This window comes from Myotis davidii, unplaced genomic scaffold, assembly GCF_000327345.1.
Source record: "Myotis davidii unplaced genomic scaffold, ASM32734v1 scaffold544, whole genome shotgun sequence".
Taxonomy (NCBI): domain Eukaryota; kingdom Metazoa; phylum Chordata; class Mammalia; order Chiroptera; family Vespertilionidae; genus Myotis; species Myotis davidii.
Window position 1 is genome coordinate 2453976 of NW_006297018.1, and position 5970 is coordinate 2459945.

General features: G+C 39.9%; 1 protein-coding gene across 1 annotated transcript in view; it reads right to left on the reverse strand.

Annotated features, from left to right (window-relative positions):
* Positions 1-5970, reverse strand: part of RBM17 (RNA binding motif protein 17) — a 26007-nt gene that overhangs the window by 13370 nt on the left and 6667 nt on the right. The window contains exon 4 of the mRNA XM_006772612.1: positions 2119-2285. Within this exon, the coding sequence (XP_006772675.1) occupies positions 2119-2285 (167 nt within the window). The remainder of the gene's footprint in view (positions 1-2118; positions 2286-5970) is intronic.

Sequence of the window (5970 nt, forward strand, 5' to 3'; positions counted from 1 at the left end):
TCGTGCACCGGGCCCCTAGTAAGTATATAAGTAGCAACACAAAAGTTTACTTGGTATTTGCCTCTTTCAATTTTAAAGCATATCAACATAGGCAATAGTTTAATAATTCTAATTCTCTAGAACAGCAATTTTCAACCAGTGTGTGAGGAGCACACTGGTATACCACAAAAAATTTTAAAACATGCAATACCTGACTATTTTAGTCAAGGGCACTAACCTCTTTTCCCTTAGACTGTCAAAAAAAAAAAAAAAATGACAACACAACAATAGTCTGGTGTGAGTGAATCAAAATTATACCTATTGTTTTTTGTCAGATCGGCAAAAACTACATTTTTTTGGTGTGCCACAAAATTTTAGTAATTTGTTTATGTGTGCCATGAGATGAAAAGGGTTGAAAATTGCTGCTCGAGAACATGCCCTCATTACATGAAATGATGCAATAAATAATGATATTACTATTTTATAAACTTTTTTTCCCCTCACACAAGGACTTGTTCATTGATATTTAGAGGGAGAAAGAAATGGAGGGAGGGGGAATGACAGAAAGAGAAAGAGAGAGCAAGACATCCATCTGTACACGCCTCCTTTACATGCCTCAACCAGGAATTGAACCCACAACCTTTCAGTGTACAAGACGATGCTCCAACCGAGTCACACTGGCCAGGGCATATTTTATAAACTACTTAACAATTAATATGCAATATTTTACAAAGAAGAAATACAAACAAATCCTTATTGCCCATATTTTTATTTATTTGTTTTTAAACTTTATTGATTTCGAAGAGGAAGGGAGAGGGAGAGAGAAATAGAAACATCAATGATGACAGAGAATCAGTGATTGGCTGCCTCCTGCATGCCCCACACTGGGGATTGAGCCTACAACCGGGGCATGTACTCTAACGGAGAATCAAACCATGACCTCCTGGTTCATAGGTCGCAATGCTCAACCACTGAACCACTGAGCCGGGCCTTATTGCCCATACTTTTCAAAAACATAAATAAAAGATGCATGTGTTGCCCTAGCTGATTTGGCTCAGTCGATAAGAGTGTCAGCTTGAGGACTGAAAGGTCCGGGGTTTGATTCTGGTCAAGGGCACATGCCCGGGGTTGTGGGCCCGATCCCCAGTAGGGGGCATGCAGGTGACAGCCAATCGATTCTCTATCACTGATGTTTCTATCTCTCTCTCCCTCTCCCTTCCTTTCTGAAATCAGTAAAAATATACTTTTTTTTTTTAAATGCACGTTTTAAAAAAATTCCATCTGGCACAAAAATAGTTAAAAATATAACAATTTAAGTCTTTTATTTTTAGTTTGTGATTTTTTTTCATATTGGTATATCAGCTTATTTTTTAAATATGTTTTGTTTTTTGCTTTGTTTTGTTTTGTTTTTGTTTTTTTAAGAGAGAAAGGGAGGAAGGGAGAAGGAGAAAGAAAAATATCAACCAGTTGCCTCCCATACACACCCGGCCCAGGAACCAAACCCAAAACCGGGGCATATGCCCTAATCAGGAATTGAACCAGTGACCTTTCTATATATAGGAGGATGCTCAACCAACTTAGCCACACTGGCCAAGATCAATTTAAGGATTTTGAATAGTTATGACTATAGAAGAATCATAGCAGAGGAAAGAAACTATTGCTCAACATCAGGTTGAAGTTGTTCTAAGGTACGTTTCTAACAATTCACCCAAAATATATACTTTAAGTTTTCTGCATCTATACATGAAATTTGCTCTAGAGCACGGGTCCTCAAACTATGGCCCGCGGGCCACATGCAAATACAAATATTGTATTTGTTCCCGTTTTGTTTTTTTACTTCAAAATAAGATATGTTCAATGTGCATAGGAATTTGTTCATAGTTTTTTTTTAAACTATAGTCCGGCCCTCCAACGGTCTGAGGGACAGTGAACTGGCTCCCTGTTTAAAAAGCTTGAGGACCCCTGCTGTACAGTCTAGACTGGGTTTTGTTTTTTAACGCTGGGATGTGACAACTACAAATTTTTAAGGTTAACCATAAAAACTAACTTCAGCCTTACAGACAGCGATGAAGTTCATTCATTAACATTCTAATAAATATTTCAAATGTAAAATAGCCCTGAATCCAAACAAAGCCTTACTTTTCTCTCTCTTCTATTTCTTTTTGTCTTTCCAGCTCCCGCTGTCTCTGCCGTTCTTCTCTTTGGCGCTTCACTACTTTCTCATAATCATTAGGAAACATAGGATCATATTCATCAGCTAAGGGAATCAAAACTTCTCCTGCAGAAAATCCACTGGGTACAGGATCCTGAGGAAGATAAAAATGCCAAGGTATCATTCTCATGTCTTGAAATTTTAGAATTCAAGTAAAAGAATATGAGGGTTGGAAGGAGACTTGATGACATCTACATGCCTCCTTTGTTTTATAGATGAGGGAACAAATGTCTAAGGAGGTTTAGTGACTTGACATGTCACATAGCTCACCAGGTAGCAGCAAAACCATGAGAATGAATTTAGTTCAGTATTAATTCCATAAATATCCTATGGCACTTTCCTGAAATTCCCAAACTGCCAGTACTGAAACTTTTAATAATTTTGATTATTTATATAGTTAACAATGAACACTTCTGGTTTTATGTATCTCCATGAAAACTTAAAAACCAAACAACCCACAAATAACAATCATTCTTTTGGTCATTAATAACCTGAGGATATTTTTCCCATTGATTTTTTAGAGAGTAGAAGGTAGGGGGAGAGAGTGGGAGTCCCAGTTAAAAAAACACTGCATGTGAATGTGGGACCAGCCTGTTCTGTGCCTCCCCACCTTCTACAGTGTCTGTGTGCTTTCTTCTTTACTTCTCTAAAGGTAGGACTTCCATTCAACCAGCTTTCCAGTGGTTCTGGATGATGGTAGTTCTGTATTTTAGTTGTAATTTAGATGTAGTTGTGGGAGGCCGTAGGGGTGGGAAGGGGGGGGGGAAGGACACTGATGTGAGAGACACACATCGACTGGTTGCCTCCTGCATGCACTCCAACCAACCTTGCAACCCAGATACATGCCCTTGACTGGGAATCTAACCTGAAACCCATAGGTGCATGGGCCACTGCTCTCGAATACTGGCCAGGACTTCTTGGGCTTTTTGAAATGCTCTGGAATACATCCCTTCCCTGGGAGGCAGCACTTCCTGTGCTGAGTCTGACACAGATGGATGTCATTCCCTTCTTGTCATCATTAATTTATTTTTACCTATGTTTTTATTGATTTTTTAGCAAGGGAGGAAGGTAGAGGGACAGAAAGATAGAAACATCAATCAGCTGCCTCCTGCACGCCCCCTATTGGGGATCCAGCCTGCAACCCGGGCATGTGCCCTGACCAGGAACAGAACAGGCCACGACCTCTTGGTTCCTAGGTTGACAACCACTGAGCTCACTGGCCAGGCTCATTAATTTTTTTTTTTAAGGTCCACTAAGATCAGGTTCAGATGATAACATTTTGCATTTCTCTTCTAAACATTTAGAAACTGGAGCTACTTAGTCTTTGAAAGAAAAGAGGTAGTCTTAACAAAGAAATCAGAAAGACCTAAGACAGAGAGTACAGCTAACTAGAAGATACATGATTAGAAGTGGAGCTTTACCCTAGGTTGGTGGTCTTGATCCCTGGTTCTGGGAAACTCCAATCTAATATACAGCCTAAATTTCCTAAACCTCTATACTTACTTCTTCCATGTTTTCTTAGCATAACTCTTTCTTATTATCTCTAAAAATAAGAGGCCTTAACTGGTCTCCACAGACATCTAAAACAAGCACTGCTTAGGACTAGTATTTTTGAGTGCCCATTCTACATCTCTTTCAGGAGGCACACTACCCAATACTATCAAAGGCAGAAAGGTTGCAAAATGTATTTCATTTTGAACACAAAACTAATATAGTAAGAAGAGCTTTTGCCCTAGCCGGTTTGGCTCAGTGGACAGAGCATATGTGGACTGAAGGGTCCCGGGTTTGATTCCGGTCAAGGGCACATACCTTGGTTGCTGGCTCCTTGGAGGCAACCAATTGATATTTCTGTCACATTGATGATTCTCTCTCTGTGTCTCTCCTCTCCCTCCCATTCTCTCTAAAAATCAATGGAAAATATCCTCAGGTGAGAACTAACAATAACAACCAAAAAAAACCATAAACAAAAACAGTTTGTGTTCAATATCAATGGATTTAAATCTAACAATCCTGTTCACTTTGACATTGTACAATATTACATCCTTCCATTGACATTCTGCATTGTAAAACAAATACTTCGTCATTTCCTTGTAACTAAAAAATCAGAAAACAGTATGATTCGATGAATAAAAGAAGTTAGGAAAATAATTGTAGTCACCTCTGAGGCCCTATCACTGGAAAATTTACACAAATCTATTAAACATAGGGTCCACATAGGATAATTAATAAATTTGTATTCATATAAAGGCAAAGGCACATGAATAAGATTTCCTTTCAGTTTTTATTAAGACAGAAAAGAAGCTAGTAACCAGCCACTCAACTTATAAAATACTATTATTAGAAAGTTTCTGAGAACAAATTGTCAATATGAAAGTTAATTCTTTGTCATTTCAAAATTTGAAATAAAAAACTTTTACTGTATAAACCCTGCTAAGCCCTAGTCAGCTTGGCTCGGTGGATAGAGCATCGGCCTGTAGACTGAAGGGTTGCAGGTTCAATTCCGGTCAAGGGCATATGCCTGGGTTGCAGGCTCGATCCCCAGTAGGGGTGTGCTGGAGGCAGCCAATCAATGATTCTCTCTCATCACTGATGTTTCTATCTCTCTCTCTCCCTCTTCCTTCCTCTCTGAAATCAATAAACATATAAAACAATTAATAATAAAAAATAAACCCTGCTAAGTTTAACAATGAGCCTTCTTCTTTAAATGCTACAGAGAATACAGCAGCCTTAGCCAGTTTGGCTCAGTGGATAGAGCGTTGGCCTGTGGGTTGAAGGGTCCCAGGATCGATTCCAGTCAAGGGTATTTGCCCATGTTACGGGCTCGATCCCCAGCATGGGGCGTGCAAGAGGCAGCCAATCGATGATTCTTTCTCATCATTGATGTTTTTCTCTCTCTCTCCCTCTCCTTTCCTCTCTGAAATCAATAAAAATATATTTTTTAAAAAGAGAGAACAGCCCTAGCTGGTTTGGCTCTGTGGATAGAGCATCGGCCTGCGAACTGAAGGGTCCCAGGTTCGATTCCAGTCAAAGGCACATGCTCAGGTTGTGGGCTCAATCCCCAGGCGGGGCATACACGAGGTAGCCGATCAGTGATTCTCTCTCATCATTGATGTTTCTATCTCTCTGCCTTCTCCCTTCCCCTCTAAAATCAATAAAAAATATATTAAAAAAAATAAAAAAACCTTACCAAAAACAAAACAAAACACAAATTGGCAATGAAAATGACTGATTTCTTAAAGCCACTTCAGGAAGTCTACCCTAAGAAAATAATTTTACATGCACAGAGCACTCTCTATGTAGATGTGCATGCATTATAGTGTTATTTACGACAACAACATAAAAGCAGGTCTAGATGGTTCTACCGTTAGGAAACACTTGTATATATTACAATACATTCACTGGATAGGAATACTTTACAATTAAAAATTGGTTATGTCCTGGCTGGTGGGGCTCAGTTGGTTGACCATTGTCCCCATGCACCGAAAGGCTGTGGGTTCAATTTCCAGTCAGGGCACATGTCCAGGTTGTGGGTTTGATCCCTGGTTGGGGTGCATGTAAGAGGCAACCAATCGATGTTTCTCTCTCACATCGCTGTTTCTCTCTCTCTCCCTCTCCCTTCCTTTCTCTCTAAGATCAATAAAAAAGTATATATTCTGCCCTGACCCGTTTGGCTCAGTGGATAGAGCATCGGCCTACGGACTGCAAGGGTCCCAGTTTCGATTCCGGCCAAGGGCATGTACCTTGGTTGTGGGCACATCCCCAGTGGCGGGGGGCGGGGG